The sequence below is a fragment of the Scylla paramamosain genome, chromosome 40 (genome assembly GCF_035594125.1).
Source record: "Scylla paramamosain isolate STU-SP2022 chromosome 40, ASM3559412v1, whole genome shotgun sequence".
Taxonomy (NCBI): domain Eukaryota; kingdom Metazoa; phylum Arthropoda; class Malacostraca; order Decapoda; family Portunidae; genus Scylla; species Scylla paramamosain.
The window spans coordinates 4,081,529-4,100,023 of NC_087190.1; the positions used below are offsets into that span (position 1 = coordinate 4,081,529).

At 39.4% G+C, this 18,495-nt stretch overlaps 1 protein-coding gene across 4 annotated transcripts; it reads right to left on the reverse strand.

The window, feature by feature from the left end:
• Positions 1-628: 628 nt before the first annotated feature.
• LOC135092732 (ribosome biogenesis protein NSA2 homolog) lies at positions 629-7,736 on the reverse strand. 4 transcript variants are annotated; one of them, XM_063991383.1, is made up of 2 exons: positions 7,620-7,736; positions 629-1,666 (listed from the first exon to the last, which is right to left on the reverse strand). In XM_063991383.1, exon 2 carries the CDS (start codon positions 1,521-1,523, stop codon positions 741-743), a length of 783 nt encoding a protein of 260 aa, XP_063847453.1. In that variant the 5' UTR covers positions 1,524-1,666; positions 7,620-7,736; the 3' UTR covers positions 629-740. The 4 variants fall into 4 exon arrangements, with proteins under 4 accessions (XP_063847453.1, XP_063847455.1, XP_063847456.1 ...); XM_063991385.1 differs by having other exon boundaries at positions 7,582-7,685; XM_063991386.1 differs by lacking the exon at positions 7,620-7,736 and adding an exon at positions 7,519-7,537.
• Between the last annotated feature and the right edge of the window lie 10,759 nt (positions 7,737-18,495).

Here is an 18,495-nt window from a genome sequence, read left to right on the forward strand (position 1 = left end):
AATGTTGACTCAAGGCAAGTCAAGACCCTTACTTTGAGTCTTGTTTCTCTGACCCTAGCTCCTTCGAGCCTCACTCCTGTGCGGCCCATATAAATTACTTTGTTATTCTGTCCTTATTTCTGTTGGATTCATTATTTCCTGCACCTGTGGATAGCATCAATTTACAATCTTTTCTTTTTTCATGATGATCTCTATTAATTTAGACTCATTATTTTCATGCAGATTATCTATAACACACATAAAAATGAAATAATAACAATAACAATAACAATAATAATAATAATAATAATAATAATAATAATAATAATAATAATAATAATAATAATAATATAAATAAACAAATAAAACTAAATAAATAAAAAAATAATTGTTATGTACAGTACCAAATGTTGCAATAACCAGTGAAATTTATTACAAGCTTCTGGCCATCCTCATACCCATGGAAGTGCTATGAGTTTATGTACTGGGAAAGGATTCCTAGTTCACTCTGGCCCTTTTGGTCTTCTTTTACAATGCACAAGAAACACAGGCAATATTTCCTAGCTAAGCCTCAAAATTTGTGGCCTGATTGTCCTCCCATGCATAATTTTACTAAGCTGATCCAGTAGGCCTAGTAATAATTCAAAAATTCCATTAGAACTTTATTTCAAAATAGATTTAAAGGCACAGGCAACAGAATCCCCAACTCATCACTGCACACAAGACTGCTGAGAAGAGGGAGCCTTTACTGTGGCTTTCCCTCACACTAGTAGTACAGCATTAATACACCCATCATTTTCTGGGTTATTGGTCACCTGAGCATACTTGCCCCACACCACCTTGCCGCTCTGTGTCACGAGTCCCAGTTCACTAATGTTCACCTCGATGACGGTGCCCTTAGTGATGACGCCAAGGGAAGTGTACATGGTGGAGCTTGGGTTCTTCTTGACACCAATAATAGGGAGGCAGAATGTGGCCTTCAGCTCTGGATGAGTCACATGTGCTTTTTTGAAACGTAGAGCCATGGGACGGATGAACCTCTCAAATTTGGGTGGCTTGCGGGTGAACTGGTCCCCAACAAAGGTAACTTTGGTGACCATGCGCTTCCACGCTTTGGATTTGCGCTTGCCAGACTTGATAACCCGAAATACCTCAGCTTCAGACTGTGCCCTGACCTTAGGGATTGGGACATCCCACTTGCCTGCCTTTTCCTTCCGCTTCTGCTTGATCATGTTGGAGAGGACCTTAGCACGGGACTGTCCTTCACGGTCCAGCAGGTAGGACGGCACGGCCCCCTCTGGCACCCCCTCCCTGTCTTTCTGTCGAGTCATCTTCTCTTCATGGGCTTTGATGGTCTTCTTCATCTGGATCTTCTCATTGCGCCTCTGTTTATTGTAAAGCTTGGCCTTCAAACCGAACAGCTTCTGTGCCTTGGCCGATCGTTCATGGCCAGCCCTTGCCTCCTTCTTTCTCTTGCGTTCCTCATAGTCAAGGCGGCGGCCATGACGCTTCCGATGAAGCTCAATGTGTTCATTCTGTGGCATGGCTGTGAGAGGGACAGAGTGATACCTCCTAGGTGAGCTGTGTGCTGTGCCTGCTGCACTATCTCTGGTTAAGTTGCACCTGCTGCACTAGGCCAACCACGTCACCTCCAGCTTGGGTACAGGAGGGATAGCCAGCACTGCACCTGAGGGGGTGTGGAGACATATTACTACCACATTTTACACTTTAACAATGCTACATCCTGGAGTATGCACTACAATTTTGGAGATTTTAAGAAGTTACTAACAGGGAACACCCACTCTATACAGAATATATACGTGTATATATACTATATAACTCGTCAACAATTTTACAAAGCAAAATTAACATCTCACTCTATTTACTTCTATATAGCATATTCATACTGCATCAGAAATGGCACTGTTAGTGCCAAACTGTAAACACAATGTGAAAACAGCTTAGATTCATGAGTCCCCTTGAAGCTGAGGGACATAATTATTAAACATCAGAAAATATTAAATACATTCTTAAAATTTCAAGAATCATTAACTCTGCAACTAAAAGAGACACAGAGTAAATAAATATATACATAAATAAAAACTGATTTATCTATGTGGTAAAAATAATTATTAGACTCTTACATTAGCCAGTCATCAATTACAATTTGAATGTCACAATTTAGCCTGAGAGCCTCTGACATAAGGGTAAGCAAAGCACACCATTGCTTGGAAGCAACATGAGCAATGAGCTCCAACTGGTCTGGCACAATTGCATTGTGATCTTTTGAGAGATCTTCAGCTGTGTTACCTTGCTATAAGTTGATGTTTTAGCATGCTTCAGACCAAGTGATTATTGCAGTGGCAGCATTAGCTGTTGATGGCACATTTCCCTAAAGTTTGTTAAGAAAAGAACATGAAATTGGTGTGGGGGTCAGTGGGTATTATAAATGCACATCAGCACCAGAATCTTAAGTTCCATCCTTACTTCCACCAGGCAGATGAGTAACAAACATGCAAAAATAATGCCTGGTAAAACTGCAAGGTTCACCAGCCAATTTGATTTTACACAAAAAAACTCGGTATGCTGGAAAATTCTTTTACAGCATTTATGTTATCAAACCAAGTAATAAAATATTAGGAGCATTTCTAGCCACAATCATTGAGCAGAGACCAGCAAATGTGACAAAATTAGGTAAATATGTACTACAAACAGCATCTCAGGTTTGGGATGTAATGTCACCTTGGGATGAATGCTATTTTTTCTTTTGCAAGTTTAGTTTATTCATTCAAATTATAGAATTAACATAAAACTTTAGAAATCCTGGAACACATGAGAGAAACACCCATGTTTTTATCCTATCCAAAATCTCTGCAGGACAATGGTGAACATTGTTTGTTGACACTGTCTCCTAACTTCTGTAAGTTAAGTCTTCTTTTGTGATTACAACCCATCTTTTCACACTTTGGTTCTTTCTTTGTGATATCTTTGTGTAATCAATCACAGCACATGTTTAGACCATGGTTATCCAACAGCACTCCAAACTCATGTCTTCCACCAGACTTTTTTATTTTTTTTTATTTTGTGTGTGTGTGTGTGTGTGTGTGTGTGTGTGTGTGTGTGTGTGTGTGTGTGTGTGTGTTATCTGACTTTTTGTCTGACAGGAACCAGCATGTTGGTATTGATGATTACTTTAGTTTCTCTGTAACAGATGGTGTTTGATGGTGGTCACTATACAAATTATTTCTGTATATTGCTCGTTTCATATTTGTTTGTTTCATAGTATTTGCTCGTTTCATATGATAACTACCTAATGAGTGTTTCATTTGTGTATGAATCCCTTGAGCGGTAAACCGAGGGAAGGTAGCTCAGGGAGGGAGGTAAAGCCGGCAGTCTATTTGTGGTATAGCAGCCGCACACACCTTGTTGGATTTATTCCCTGTGAGCGCCAGAGATTGGTGAGTGTTCCTCTATTATATCTGTGATAGGTTTAGGAATATATCAGGAAAGTGTAGTACTTTGTTGCTTGTTATTCTCTCCTGTTGTATTTACTTTACGTTACACCCAGAACTGTTACATATATGTTGTGTTTTTTGTGATATTTCAACGTAAATTGTCATAGTTAGGTAATCAAACATTCATGTGAGATTTATGTGACCCAGAAGGGTCTTTACACCGTAAGGATAGTCACCATAGCTTGTTAGCTAGTAGTTTATTTATCATGTATTTGTTAATTTATTTTTATTTTTTTTGACACGTGTGCATAGTGATTTCATTAATGTGTTGCTCTAATGCCTTCATGTGGACTTTGTGATGTTACTTATGTTAATTTTGTATTGCATAGAGATTAATTAAGGGTCCTTTTCCAGTTGGACCGTTCACCCTCACGTTCACCATATGGGACAAGTAAACACACACAAGAATGAACGAGTGTCAATAACCTGGCGTAATAATATACCAAGAAGAAATACCCTTGTCTAACGCCCCTGAGTGGGTGTTACATTCTCTCATGTCACATCTGGTGTTCCCTTGGTAGAGTTTTTGGGACTCTTCTTTTTATTTTTTATATTAGTGATATATGGTATGGAATTTCTTCCTATTTGATGACTTATGCTGATGGTTCCTCTTTATTCTATCATTCCTGATCCTACAAGTAGATCTCTTGCAGCCACTCACTTGAATTCTGATCTTGAGCTGATCTCCGCTTAGTGGCAGCATTGGGGTACGGAGTCAAATCCTATCTAGACCAATAGCATTCATTATCTTACTCCCAGTTCTCCACATCAGGATACCATAATCAACAATCAGTAATCAACTCCAATAATTCCTTAAAACCTTTTGGAGTAATACTGGACTCCAAATCAAAATCAAAGGATAACTTCTCTAATTTCCCTGAAGATTGGTTTGTTGAGGAAATGAAGAATAATTTTTAATGATGACTGTTTTAAATAGTTTTTATTTCTTCATTGTTGCCCAGTTTGGATTTCAGCAGTTCCATCTCCTTTAAAGCTTTTGGATCAGTCTTTTAACTTCATAAAGTTTTACTGCCTAATCTCAATAAGCAATTTCAATGACCATGTCAATAATAATGAACATCCTCTTCACAGAACACTACTGCCTCAATTTATTCCTGTTCACTGAACATGTTATAACTTATGTTTGAATGGGCTTGCTTTTCAGCAGGTTCTTTGTTCAGCTAACAAATTTTTCTGTACATTTATCACCAATTTGACTAGTGTGAAATCTACTTGCAGATAAAATTGTTTCTGAAGCTACCATAGATATATTTAAAACACTAGTTAACACCTTCCTGTTAATTTACCAAGTATTTATCTCTATTCCTTTATTTTACCATTTTCTTCTTTAATTCTTCACATCCATATCTGTTCATTGGGAGAACCCCACTTGGGTTTATATCAGTTTTTTACAATTTCCCCGTGATTCATTTACATGGATTTTCATAATAATAAAGTGAAAACATTATGTAAATTCATATAAATTTAATAGGTATATTTTAAGTTGTGTTGACATGATTTTGTGTTAAAAATAAATTTCTGTAAACTGAAAGTCACCTGCATATATAAGGAAGCTATCTGTATCACAATATAAAATCAAATCAATAAAAATTATTTCTCAACAAGTATGAGCAATATAACAATGGAACCAGAATTTTGCAATTCTTCATTAACTAAGCCCACATCTTCCAGCCAGTCTAACCTGTGAAAACATTAACTAAAATAAAAGTGCACCATTATCTGCTGGGCGTATAAGACAACAAAGTATTAAAAAATGACTAATGATAAAAATATATACTACATAAAAATATATGCTACAGTAAAACCTCTAACTCATTATTCGATGTCGTTAACTTCTATAAATTGTGAGGGCTGGCAGAGAGTAATAAAATGGTGCTGAAGGCAGGAAATATGTACAGGAAATATTCCAATCAAAGAACAATTCCAACTCGACAACTTGGCAGGTAACATTTCACTAAAGTATGATTCTGACCCAACTACTCAACACGTCACGCACTCCCAGTAGCAAAAAGAAAGGTAAGTCATGGAGGTGGTCAAGTCAAGAAACATTCCATATGAATCCTAAGTCTCATCAGGACAGTAAGGTTTTTTTTTTAAACCATTCATGGCTTGATGGTGACTAGATTAGGTTAGGTTTAGTTAAGTTAGCTTAGTTTAGGTTCAGTTAGATTAGGTTTGTATAAATTTGGCTTAATATCTAATAGTTCTGTGGCATGACACCAGTGGAACATTCCATAGTGAGTGATCAAAGTGCATTATTGCGTCTTTTTGAAGAAATAAATATTTTTCTTCTGGCAGCATTAGGCATGTTTTGCATTAATTGATTACTTGTTCTTTTCACAAATTGTTACTTTCTGAGGGGGGGTGGTTAACAGTGATATCATCATGCATGTGTTATCTGCGAGGATGAAAATATTATTCTGGTCAATTTTGGCATGTTTTGTATCAATCCATAAGTTGTTTTGATCACAGATAAGCAGTTCCAAGAAAAAACCTGATTTGCCGAAGAAACAGTTAGTGGATTAATTTAAACCTGATGAAATCTGCCAGAAAAAAATATTTTTGTCCACCAACTTGAAATGAGCAGGGAACTGAAAATTTATCAAACTTAATCCTTTTTACATAATTCTATCTCAAGTGTGTTGAGTTTACCAGTCCAATTGGGCTGTTTCTGGTCAGAGTTGGCAGGGGAAAAACAATAGTCACGGGTTGGCTGTTTTTGCAAATTGGGCTGATTAGGTTCAAATTTTAAAAACATTTAATACATTAGCACCTGATAGTGATAATACTCAATAAGGACTATCATGACAGGACTGTGACCTCATTAAGGCCTCAGCCTGACCTCCTACTGAGGTCACATCCTATTGACATCCCTTGGGATGATTAATTGACCTGTTGGTCATGCTATGTCTTCCAAGATCCATCCCTCATTCAGCCTCTTCAGAGCTGACATTCCTTCTAAAACATTCAAGGGACATCAGCCAGCTGGATGAACAGTGGTAAAGACTTAAGACTTGAAACTGTCAGCTAGCCAGAGAGGTGTCAGATGGCAATGAAAAATTCTGGATGATTGTTCACAGCCACCAGGATGCCTCAGGGGAGAGGGATTGTAAAGAGGTGGGGTAGCTTGCTCTCTCAATGTTTGCACTCCCTATGAGCAATGCCTCCATTGAATAGGTTTTCTCACAAACAAATGAACTTAATAAAAAATAAACTTAGAGACAGAATGTAACACAAGTTTGGAGAACACGTTGCATGTGTGTGCATTCATGTACAGAAATAATGTTTTGCAATGACTTCAAACCAAGAGAATATACCCTCCCTTTTTAGAAAGGGCATTTACAGTAATGCTTATGACCATGAGCTTTCTGAGTTATTGGATCTAGCCAAGTAATGCACGAAAAAAAAAACCCCCAGCATTGAAAGTAACCTATAAGTATGAATTGTGCATTACGTAGATAAAAAAAAGTTAGGTACATTGCATTACAAATATGTTATCTCTTTATGTTATACCTTTGCCAGTCATCATGAGGGCACTAGTGGAGACGTGGGGTCCCCAGCTGGCTGGACCGCGTCCGGCAGGTCGGAGTTGCCAATTGTGCATTTTCCTTGCAATGTTAGCAGGTCTAGCGAGGATAGATTAGGGATAGCTCTGACCTGCCTTACGCGGCCCAGCCAGCCGGGGGCCTCCACTAGTGCCACCTTGAGTACCAAACAAACACACTTCTGAGGGGCAAGTTTTAGGCTCTTTTCTGCATTTTTTTTTTTTTTTTTTTTTTACTAAGGTTGGGGCTGGTTTTGGGGCTGGATTCCACGGGAACACAGTCCACGACCAGGCAATCCTGGTCAGGGTCCGAGAAGCCCTCGATTATAACCAGGTGAGAAGACCACGGCTAGCTAAAAGTCACAGCAGAAGGGAGAAGTGGAGGCACCACCACATGTCCCAACACAGCCAAGCAAAGGTCACAAGAAGAGGAGGAGGCATATCACCACATGGTCCCACCACAGCTAGCGACCAAGGCTTGTAACAGCTCCCTCCTGTTCTTCCGGTGACGGCAGGACTCACCACACACAAGAACACCCTCTGGCAGCCTCGGTACTCACGGTAATAGGCAAGAAATGGGCAGTGCGATATGTTTATGCACCCTTCTATCTCAAGACCACGACCACCTCTGATCTTGATCCTGATCTTGATTATGTAAGTGGCTCCTGTAAGGGCTCCTGTAAGGTGTGGACAGAAGAGCAGAAGTTAACTTGTTTGTGGTGAATTAAATTATTGAAAGAAAGAAGAAAGATGGTAGTAAATTGTACTTGGTTTTCTAGACGTAGAGAAAGTTTATGATAGAGTGAATAGAGAAATGCTAGGTAGAGTCTTGGAAAAAACTGGGTTGAGTGTAAAGATAACGTAGTGGAAAGTATGTATGTGGATACAAGAGCTAGATACAAACTAGGAAATATAGAGACATACTGGGTAAACAGTGAGAGAGGAGTTAGGCAAGGCTGTATTTTGTCACCAACCCTTTTTGGCTTGTATACAGAGGAGTTAGCAGCCAGAATGAGAAAGATGAATATGGGAGTGAGTGGGGAATTATATGTGTGCTCTTTTATGCAGATGATGTAGTGGTTTTGAGTGAATCGGCAGATGAGCTTCAAAGTTTGTTTGATGTTATAGATGGCTATGGAAGGGACTTTAGTGTGAGATATAGCAGCGAGAAAAGCAAGGTCATATTGTGAACAGGTCAGAGGATGAGAGAAATTCAGTGTGGAGACTGGGAGGAAATGTGTTGCGACAGACAGATGAATATAAGTACCTGGGAATGTGGATGAATCCAAAGGGCTGTATGAAGGCAAAGAATGAAAAGATAACCATGGTGAATCAGTGGGTGGGTCGTCTAGGAAGTGCAGCAAAGATGAAAGCGAGTAAATATGATGTGCTGCAAGAAGTTTGGAAGAGCGTGGCTGTTCCGAGCATTATGTATGGTATGGATGTGATTGCGTGGAATAAGAATGAATTAGAAAATTTAGAAGTAGCAAGGCTGGCACTTAATGCACCAAGGTATGCAGCGGTAGAAGCCTTGAGAGGGGACATAGGTTGGAGTACTTTTAGAGAGAGACATGCTAAAGCAACCTTGAGATACAAAGCTAGATTAGAGCGAATGGATGATGCGAGAATAGTGAGAAAGGTGAAGAATGAATGTAGGGGTAAGTGTGGGGAATGATAAAGTATGTGTGCTCCTTTATGCAGATGACGTAGTTGTTATGAGTGAATCGGCAGATGAGCTTCAAAGTTTGTTGGATGTAGTGGATGGCTATGGTAAAGACTTTGGAGTAAGGTTTAGCAGTGAGAAAAGCAAAGTAATGATTGTGAATAGGTCAGAGGATGAAAGTAATGTGGTATGGAGACTTGGAGAGAATGAGTTGAGACAGGTGCAAGAATACAAGTACTTAGGGATGTGGATGAGTCTTAGTGGGTGTGCAAAGGCAAAGAATGAAAAGATAAGTATGGTAAACCAGTGGATAGGTCGATTGGGAAGCGCGGCAAGGATGAGGGCAAGTAAGTATGATGTGTTGAGAGAAGTGTGGAAGAGTGTGGCTGTGCCATGTATAATGTATGGTATGGATGTGATTGCATGGAATGAAAGTGAAATTGATGTTAGAAGTGGGCCAGAATAGAGTAGCAAGGATGGCACTGAGTGCACCGAGGTGCACAGCAGTTGAAGCCTTGAGAGGTGACATGGGATGGAGCACCTTTAGAGAAACTCACAAAAGCCACACTAAGGTACAAGATTAGGCTTGAGAGAATGGATGATGCAAGAATAGCAAGGAAGGTGTACCTGTGGAATGAAAGTGGAAGCAAACGGAGGAAGAGATGCATGAGAATGACAGACAGGAATGGATTGCTAGTTGCGTGGGCGATAAGAATGGCTGGGAGGAATCAAAATGAGCGTGAATGGGTGGTAACAAGAGGAGGCAGAGTGGGAGCCGAATGGGATGTGAGAAAATGGAAGAATGAGACAGACAAAGAAATGTGGGACTGAATGAATGGAAGAATGAAATGGAAAGAAAGAAGACCCTGGAATGGTACAAGGAGAAAGAGGCCCCGAGGTATGAAAGGTGGTATGATGGAAGCCTGGGCGGTGATCTTCTCTTCCGAACGAGGGCACAGTGTATGGATGTGAATGCAAGGAGTTACAGGTGGTCTGAATCCCGCAGCAAAGTGTGCCAGATGTGTGACATGAGAGAGGATGAGACGGTGGAACATGTGGTGCTGAAGTGTGTGAAGTATGCCAGAGACAGGAATGAGATGATGCAAGTGATACTGACTGAGTTAGGGCATGATAGGAATGAAAGAGTGGAGAAGACAGGAAAGGAATGGATGGTGTTGTTGCTGGGACTGTGTAGAGAGGCGAATGAAAGGATGATTGAGGCGGTGAAAGAGTTTCTGGAGAGAATGTGGCGTGCCAGGTGTATGAACAATTAGGATAGAGGATGCTGTTCGTTTCTCTCTCTCTCTTTTTTTTTTTTCCTTCTACAGGAGTTGCCGATCCAAAGGCCTGGCTCAGGAGTGATCCTGTGCCACCTGTACCATCAAGATCAAGATCAAGATCAAGACGAGAATGGGTTGTTACGTATATTGATAGGAAATGTAAGGTGATGGAGTTTAAGTGAGGTGGAGGGACAGTGGGTATTAGGGAACAGTATATTAGAGGTGGTGGAGGTACATTTGTCTGGGGCTAGAGGTAAGCAAAGAAGGAATAGGTGAAAAAACAGATGAAAATAAATGAAGGGAAAGCCAGGAAGATGACAGGAATGATAATTATGAATGCAGAGAGTAGGATAGTCAACAAGTGCGAGGTAGGCAAAAGTTTATGGAAGGGAATGGCAGTACCTTACTGTTTGTATGGTTCTAAAATTACCTACTACCGGGAGGGAGACGTACAAGATTAGTGAAGACCCATAACACAGTAGGTAGATGGGGGCTAGGTGTTCCACGCAGCACATCAGTAGAAGCTGTCAGTGAGATGGACTGGATCACATTCTGGGAGAGGATAATTAAAGGGAAGCTGAGCTTTTTGAAGAAGATAGAAGGTCTTCATGGTGGAGGGAAACGGATAGGTGGAAAAAGGAGAGAAAATCTTGACGAGGACTGGAGGAGGATAGGACACAAAGAGGTGAGGAAAAGAATAGAAGGAGGTGGTTTAGTTAGATGGCAGGCAGGGATAGAAACAAAGTCCGCATTAAAGTGGTACAAATGGAAGGAGAGACTTGCTAAGGCGCTCCATTGGCATGCAGGAGACTGTGGGGTAGCAAGTTGTTAGTGAAGGCAAGGACAGGGACGCTGGAGGTGAAAGCTAGGAACAGGGTTGAGCTGAAGCAGGGATGTAACACATGTAGAGGGGTGAGGGAGACTGTGGAACATTTCCTGGTCGAGTGTCAGGTATGTAGAAGAGAGAGACAGATTGATAGGCTCCGTAACTGTAATTATAGGTGAAGATGAGTGGACTAGGAGATTAGAGGAGGAGGATGGTGGAGTCCTCACGGTGCTGGGCCTATATCAAGGAGAGAGAGAGAGAGAGAGAGAGAGAGAGAGAGAGAGAGAGAGAGAGAGAGAGAGAGAGAGAGAGAGAGAGAGAGAGAGAGAGAGAGAGTTCCTAGTACAGGCGTAGAGGAGACGTAATATATTGGATGTGTAGTTTTGTTCCCTGTGCTGTGCTCGCCACTCTCCTTTTTTTTTTTTTTTATGTAGGAAGGACACTGGCCAAGAGCAACAAAAGTCCAATAAAAAAAATGCCCACTGAAATGCCAGTCCCATAAAAGGGTCAAAGCAGTGGTCAAAAATTGATGAATAAGTGTCTTGAAACCTCCTTCTTGAAGGAATTTAAGTCATAGGAAGGTGGAAATACACAAGCAGGCAGGGAGTTCCAGAGTTTACCAGAGAAAAGGATTTATTCATTTAAATATTTTTTTTTTTGCATTAAATAATTTGCATCAGCTCTCTCCAGTCTCTCATCACACCTCTCACATCTTAGCATCACTTTGCATTCACATCCACACACTGTGCTCTCACTCAGAAGAGATCACCATCCAGCCTTCCCTCACATTAATTTTTCATACATTGGGGCCTTTATGTCTTTATACTATGCCAATCTTTCGTTCCATCTCATTCTTCCACTCACTCAATGTCCATATGAATACTGTATGGACGATGCACTCACTCAACCCCACGCGTTTCACAGCTCGGTTATGCTTTTTTTTTTTTTTTTTCGCATTTCACTGTTAATATAAATTATTCTCCAATCATGCACAATCAGTTTTTTCCCTTAAATGGTTGGTTCGCCCATCTAATTATCATGCCACTCCTCTCTACCATCTTAACGCACTTCTACCACAACTGATTCAACTGATTCACTGTAATGGCGGGGGAATAGTGAAAGCACATGTTCAGATTAAGTACTTCATCCTAAATACTTATCAGCTTCCAAAACATTGGTTAAACTTTTTGTTCATAAGTCATATCAGGATTCCGTAGATAGCCCGCACGAAATCTAAAACTGTTAGTTAGTTAAAACTGTCAGTTTGGACTGTTCAGTTATAACTGACAGTTTTAACTGTCAACTGACAAGTCCACAGACGTACAGTTGAATCGTTCAGTTTAACCATGGATTCCGAGGAGGACGATCTAGCAGCGCTCGGGGTATTACTAGTAATGGCACAAGAAAATAGGAAAAAAAAACACTAAGAAGCGCAAACAGTGGTGCAAGAAGTGGTTGCTGAGGCGAAATAAATCTTCTGATGTTCAATTACTGAGAGAAATAAGTGATGAAGCAAAAGATTTTCAAAATTTGATTCTCCTTTCTAGACATAATTACTGTTTTGGATCACTGAAAGAAAAGAAACACTATGAGATCTGAAAGTCAAACAAATAAGTTAAGACAGAATGGACAGAAAGCAACATGTGAGGGAAACACTTTACTTTTGGTAACGTTTCGTACAGAGTACTTCTGAGGAAGTACTCTGTACGAAACGTTACCAAAAGTAAAGTGTTTCCCTCACATAGTGTTTCCGTCCAATCTGAAAGTCAACTGAGGACTGCGCAGTTAAGCCCCACACACGCTCAGTTCTCAGTCAAACAGTCACAGTTGACAGTTAAAACTTTTAACTTTTCTATTTCCTTCAGTCGAACTGCGCAGTTCTGTTGAACTGAGACTGATGGTCCCACACACGTCAGTTAAAACTGTCAGTTATAACTGAACAGTCCAAACTGACAGTTTTAACTGCACGTGTGTGGCCGGCCTTAGACATACCATAATTAAAATTCCCTTAATGGCATAACAGACTGTGGCGGTTGCTGGCAAATCAGTGTTCCCTGAGGTACAATAGCAGTGTACGAAAGCATTCAACTTTGTCACTAGCACACTAACACAACTAAGCTTTGTTAAAACTTCCAGTTAGTATATATATATATATATATATATATATATATATATATATATATATATATATATATATATATATATATATATATATATATATATATATATATATATATATATATATATATATATACGAGTATATATATATATATATATATGTGTGTGTGTGTGTGTGTGTGTGTGTGTGTGTGTGTGTGTGTGTGTGTGTTAAAAAAAAAATCAATACCATCTTGTTAACGGTTAATGGATAAGGAGAAAAAGGACAAACGAGTTGAATAGTTTCAAACACTGCCTAAGACAGGTATACCAGAAAGGCAGCTTACAATCTCCAGAACTGCTAAGCCAGTCGTAACGAAAGTCATGATGGCACAACTAACTCCACCACTTCTGTTTGTTGAAGCTGATGGGTAACTTACATAAAGTGAAAGGGTGTCTCGCATATGGTTTCTTAATTTACTCTGCCGATTCTGCTGAGACTTGGGATGTGACATACATAAATAAGCATGTCAATTATGAATTTACGCTGCTTGACGAAAACACCTCATGGCAGCTCATGAACCAATTAACTGATCAAGCTGAAATCTAGTTATATGGACCAGAATGATGTATATATACATGAAATGAACGGTGGCAAGCGGGAGATGGATCTGTTTGTGTTAAGGAAGTAGAAATGGTAAGGAAACAGAAGAGTCAATCTCTCTAGCTTCCTTGATTTAAGGTGCTCGAGTGTGGCTGGAGACTTTGCTTCCTCAATTATTGTCTCAAACACCATTTCTTTAGCGATTACAAAGAGATGTGGTGTGCAATACATTATTCAGATCATAAATAGGTGTTAACTAATTAATTAGGGATATAATTTCCACATTTTCTTTACTTCATAATTTACACGCATCACTTCAAATAACAGTGATGAGAAAAAAAGAATGCTTATCACAGAAAACGTTTTTTGAACACTGATAGGCCATTGATACTGATTGGACGCTGTTGGACGAACACAAACTTTCACTCAGCAATGTTCAATAAACTTTGTTTACTGACCAGAATAATAACCATTCAATAGCCTTTACATTAGTTATGTGACCTCAATGCATCCTCCATTGTGTGTCTGTTATAATCATGATCTCACCGCCACCAACAAGTCTTTGATGGTTCCTCAATGTTGGTATGGCGGAGCAACGGAAAACCCGTTGCTCCGCCATACCAACATTGAGGAACCATCAGAGACCTTCGTTTTGCTCTCATCATCACCAGGTTGGGGATTTTCGAAACCACGAGAACAACAGCTGCGAAATCTGATCGAGTTGTGGTTAATGCGTTAATAACGCTTTTGGTTTTGAACAATAACCAAATAACAGTGAAATCAGACCTTATTGAGGGGGGGAAAGCATAACTTTCTTCCTATACTGTATATACTCGTACATCTTATCTTGCAGCAGGTAAACTTTTCTCGTCAATACACTGCATATATCCTGCCACAAAAAAAAAAAAAAAAGTATCTATATGACTTGCCTGGAGACTTCAATACACACATTCTATGCTTTATACATTTGCTGTTCCACAAACAAATCTGAGGTGGAGAGAGGAGCTGTTACTGTTCATGCAAGGAAACTACAGATGAGTGCTTGAATGGTTTAAAGGGTTCACCAGAGATGTTAATTTGCTCAGAGACTAAGTAGGAAATCCAAAATAATGTTCAGTGGATCCCAGGCCACTAGAACGGTTTCACTCTTCAGTAGCTCCGTGACCCCCCGTACCTCAAGGACAGGTCAAAATAATGGTTTCCTTCCCAGTCGGTGTTAAAATAACACCGATTTCCTTACCTTCAAGGAGCTCAATCACTTGGAGGCAAACACTGGTTGAATGAGTGGAACAAACCTAGCAAGAAGGTTAGAAATTTTATATACCCAGAAACTGCATTGTGTAAGTCAACTGTCCTTTATCCTCCTTATTTTCGCATGTTGAAAGAGCAATCTGGTGCAGCTTTGGAGCATAATTTCGAAAGTTACCACTCTCAGGAAAAAAAAAAAAATGCAGTAACACAATCTTTGTAATGGTTGTGGTCATATTTCTGCTCCATAAAGTCGGTCAAATATAATAAGATAAGAAATTTAGAACTACAGATAGATTATATATAAACCTCATCCAGTTTCCTTGATAAGAACTGTCTTAAACAGAATGAATCTTTTCCCATACAAGATGACAAAAAAAAAAAAGTAATTGACAGAAATCAACAAATATGCAAAGGAGAAATAAGAAGAATATAATTATCACAATGATTACATACATTTTATAAATCTGAATATCTAATAATCAAATTATATACCTCGTTGACATGTCTCAGAGCCAACTACCATAAACATTTCACTCGTTCCTCTCAACCACATTCTTTCCTCCTTCCCTCTCTTCCTTCTTTCTCTTTCCCTTCTTCTCTTTTTTCCTCTCTCCCTCCCTTGACCTTCATCCACAGACCTCCAGACAATCTTCTTTTTCTCCTTTCCTCTCTTCTCTTTTTTTTTTGCCTGTGATGAATGAGTGATCATAAGAACATAAGAAAATGTAACCTGCAAGAAGCCATCAGGCCTACCGGGAATACACGTAGTGTTACTGTATGTAAAGCGTATGTACCTCATGTGATTATTCCTCGGCATATATAAGTGAAATGTTCAATAGTTTTCTATTTGCATGAAAACGTGTAATATGTGTGAGTATCAGTATTTAATGCTATATTAAGCAACGAAGCCGATGCTCACTTGTTAGTAGTGTGGGGTTAACCTGCTAGTCGCCTGCGGGTATCACTCACGGCCAAGTCGCGCTCAAAGACGGGCAGGATGGTGACGGAGGTAAATACTTTAATTTTGTAGTAAAAACTGATTGTCATAGTGCCAAGTTAATTGCATGTATTGTTAATGAATATTGTAATATGTTGAAAGTGTTTAATATCAGTGTATAATGTTATTTTGTAAGAAATTGAGACCGAGAACTTGTTCGCAGTTCTTACGGTCATGCCTACCTCATCAATAAACGCGTCAGGGAGAACTGCCTTTCCTCGACCCTACGATGATGGGTGTGATCAGTAAAACAGATCACCTGAGAGCCAATTGATGCCCAGCCGGTGCGGCTACACGTAGTATTTATTATAAGAGAGAGAAAGAGAGACTTGTGGCTTTGTTAGCCAGTGACCTTGACAGTCTCATGACGCAACTCTCTCTCTCTCTCTCTCTCTCTCTCTCTCTCTCTCAGATACACAGATAGGTGTTTGTGTGTTACTCGACGAGTACCTTTCTGCATCTAGCAGAGAGAGAGAGAGAGAGAGAGAGAGAGAGAGAGAGAGAGAGAGAGAGAGAGAGAGAGAGAGAGAGAGAGAGAGAGAGAGAGAGAGAGAGAGAGAGAGAGAGAGAGAGAGAGAGAGAGAGAGAGAGAGAATAAAGATGATAGTGACAGACAATGGTGGGATGAGACAGACAAACAGACATAAAAGGACAAGCATGAGAGACTATCGTCTCTCATCCATGGAGAGGGAATGGGAGAGAGGAGGGGCAGGGTGTGGGAAGCAGCAGTCAATCAGGGGTTAGCAGCGCGCGACGTCACTGGAGATGAAAGAGTTGTCCAAGGGACAACAATTACCTTTCGGAAATATCCTGGCGGAATCTTGCAAAGTCTGTCCTCCAACTAGCCAAAATCTCCTTCATAAGTAGCAAGTGTCAAAACCTTTCAAGATCTAACTCCCCTCGTGATTTCTGCCACCTAGCCAAAAACTTCTCCATTAGCTTTGCTTCTTCATCCTTCCCTCCTTCATTTCAACCTGATATCGCCACTACCATCTCATCTACTTCTAAAGCTGAATTCTTCTTTCAAACCTTCGCTAAAAACTTTATCTTTCATGATTCTGAACTTGTTCCTCCTTCTCTTCCATCCTCCTACTACTTCATGCTACCCATCCTTCGCAGTGATGTTTTCCATGCCTTCACTGACCTTGGAAGGCTTATGTACCTGATAACGTCCCTCCTACTATTCTCCGAAACTGTGACTTCCTGCTTGCACATTGGTTAGTCAAACTCTCCAACGTTGTCTATTAACATTTACCTTTCCTTCTTGCTGGAAGTTTGCCTATATCCAATCTGTTTCTAAAAAGGGTGACCGCACTAATTCTAATCGTAGACTGCTAGCCCTTCAGGAAGTAAACAGCTCACGCGGGGAAGCCACAGAACGCATGACATTTGATCTCTCTAAGATTTCTGAATGGGGCAGAGCAAACCTTTCACATTATGCGTTTTCTCGCCACGTCTTGGTGCGGCTGCCAGATCAGAAATGCTTGCATAGCTGCCGCACGATCGTCCGCTGCCGCACACATTGAAACCCAACTCTCTTCCCAGTCTGCAGCAATATAAGTACTACGGGATGGATCGTAGGAGATTACTGTGTGCATATTTAACGGGAATGAGAGAGAATATAATTACACAAACAATTAGACAGCTTGAGGTATACAAAAAGCGAATTCATGTCTTCATTAACCCTTTCACAGCTAGCTAACCATTCCATTTTCATTTAGTACAACTTTTAATGGAATATATATATATATATATATATATATATATATATATATATATATATATATATATATATATATATATATATATATATATATATATTATATTATAATATATATATATATATATATATATATATATATATATATGTATATATATGTCACGCATAATGTGGATAATTGCCTAATGTGAACATTAGGCAGTGAAATTGCCTAATCTTCATATTAGGCAATTTGTTTGCACGATGTTGACAATAGGCAACTTACTTGCTTAATGTCCACTTTAGGCATGATTTTCAAATTAGGCAAGGGTATTTTGCCTAATGTGAATTGAATGACAAACCAGTGTCTACAGTTTTGTTCGAATGTTGTTCGAAACTTTGGGTCTGTTACCGAGTTGTTGTGAGCAAAGATGTTGTTCGAAGCTTTGGGTTTGTTATAACCGAGTAAGGTTAGGTTAGGTTAGGTTAGGTTAGGTTAGGTTAGGTTAGGTTAGGTTAGGTTAGGTTAGGTTAGGTTAGGGCAATGGTGGGCAAGGTTATACAAAGTGTCAATGTACTACTCAATGTACATCAGGAAGGTGCAGCTGCCTAAGAAAAGAAATTAAATGCAACTCGCGCTGTCACCCAGGCAGATCATGCAAAAATTTGTGATTGGACTCAACTGAACCCTGAGATCGATTGACCTATTTTACTTATACTAATATTGCATTAATTAATTATGTTTTCCTTATTCACATTGGGCAAAATTGAGCTGCATAATTTGAACAATAGGCATTTTTTGCCTAATGTTAACAATTTGTAAACTTTACGCAACCTACTTGCTTGATGTACACATTAGGCAATTTTCTGCCTAATGTTCACATTAGGCAATTGTCCACATTATGCGTAACATATATATATATATATATATATATATATATATATATATATATATATATATATATATATATATATATATATATATATATATATATATATATATATATATAGTGTAACAC